Source organism: Vombatus ursinus, unplaced genomic scaffold, assembly GCF_900497805.2.
Source record: "Vombatus ursinus unplaced genomic scaffold, bare-nosed wombat genome assembly UNPS02014791.1, whole genome shotgun sequence".
Taxonomy (NCBI): Eukaryota; Metazoa; Chordata; class Mammalia; order Diprotodontia; family Vombatidae; genus Vombatus; species Vombatus ursinus.
This window is the reverse complement of record NW_020954569.1, coordinates 63,159,362-63,160,795: the sequence shown is the minus strand read 5'-3', so window position 1 is coordinate 63,160,795 and position 1,434 is coordinate 63,159,362. Positions and strand designations below refer to the sequence as shown.

General features: G+C 48.8%; 1 protein-coding gene across 4 annotated transcripts in view; it reads left to right on the top strand.

The window, feature by feature from the left end:
* Positions 1 to 286: 286 nt before the first annotated feature.
* The window catches only part of PSTPIP2 (proline-serine-threonine phosphatase interacting protein 2), an 82,734-nt gene continuing 81,586 nt past the window's right edge, over positions 287 to 1,434 (top strand). For 2 of the 4 annotated variants that reach the window (XR_003569676.1, XM_027868723.1), the window contains exon 1: positions 288 to 403. Coding sequence is in view for 2 of the 4 variants with exons in the window: in XM_027868723.1 (XP_027724524.1) it covers positions 371 to 403 (33 nt within the window). In the remaining 2 variants the exon portion in view is untranslated. Of the gene's footprint in view, positions 404 to 1,434 lie in introns of all 4 variants that reach the window. The other 2 variants (XM_027868724.1, XM_027868725.1) reach the window with 2 other exon arrangements.

Here is a 1,434-nt window from a genome sequence, read left to right as displayed (position 1 = left end):
CACACAGTGTGGGCTGTTATTGTGTGCAATGTTCTTCTGTTCTGCTCACTTCACTCTGCATAAGGTCATATAAATCTTTCCAGGTTTTTTTGAAATATGCTTGCAAATGTGCATTTTTCTTTTTGCTTCTTCTGTTTCTGCTTCTTCTGGGTTTATTCTAATAATCGCTGCCTCCTGCTGCTGCAAAGCTGCAAAGCACAGAGAAATGACAGCTTGGGGATTCCGAATTCTCGCAATCCCGTGACTGTTTAGGATTCGGGTGGGGCGGATGAGGAACTCGAAAGTTGCAGACTGGACTCTGGTTTTCACACAGCGATCACTCAGCCCTGCTAGCAGCACCTTAGGACCTCACTGCCTAGACTCGAACGTCATGAAAGCCTCTAAGTTCAGGGAGAACTTCTGGGTAAGGAAGCGGGAGCGTTCGGGGATGGGCTGCAGTGGGCTAGAGTGAGGAATAGGGAGCCGGTACACCTGGGGTGAGCTGGGAGAGGAGACAGCTCAGCTGCAGTCGCAAGGGGAAGGAATGAAAGATTCCGGGAGGGAGGGCCAGCTCCTGAAATCCTACCGGCGGCAGAGGCCCTGGGACTCGCAGCTGGGGAGCAGAGAACATAAGGGGACCTCGGAGGTCCTTTCCAATTCGGAATTTCTGGATTCAAAGGAAGGGCTGGCAGGTGGTAAGGAGGCGAACCAACACTTGGATCTGACTGGTTTGGTAGCTTATTCCGATTAACACTGGGATAACTAGAGGGGATTTTTCTGGGTTTGGTTCTCTCACCTGTCTGTCCCGTCTCCGGGAACCTTCTCAAGTGCTAGTCAGGGCAAATCCCGATGGTCTACGGGGAAGGAAAAGGCGGGGACCTTTTGCGGGACTTTATTGCCAACAATAAGCACGCTTGTTATTCTTTATCTTTTTCCTTCCCTTTTCTGTTCACTTAGAACCTCCCACCCCCTTCCCTCTTCTCTCCACTTCCTCCCGTTTTGTGAAACTAGAAGGGCTCTCCTCACTCAGGGACAGGATGCTCTGAGCTTGCGTCGCTTCAGATCTGAAAATATCTCTCAGAAGGGTGGAGGGAGAGGAAAAAAGGTATTTTCAACAAGGGCTATATGAATACCTAGAAGAAATGAAGCAAGAGATTTAAAAAATGAAGTTTTGCAGTTTTCTGGTGATGATAATAGCACCTAATATTTGTAAAGCGTTAACACAGTGCCTGGCACATAATAACTGCATACTAAATATTTTCTTCCACCCTCCTTCCCTCTCTCCTTCCTTTCTTCCTTCCTTTTTTCCTTCCCTCCCTTCTTTCCTTCCTTCCCTCCTTTCTCCCTCCCTTACCTTCCTCCCTCCCTCCTTCCTTCTTTCCTTCCTCCTTTCCTTTCTCCCCTTCCTTCCTTCCTTCCTTCCTTCCTTCCTTCCTTCCTTCCTTCCTTCCTTCC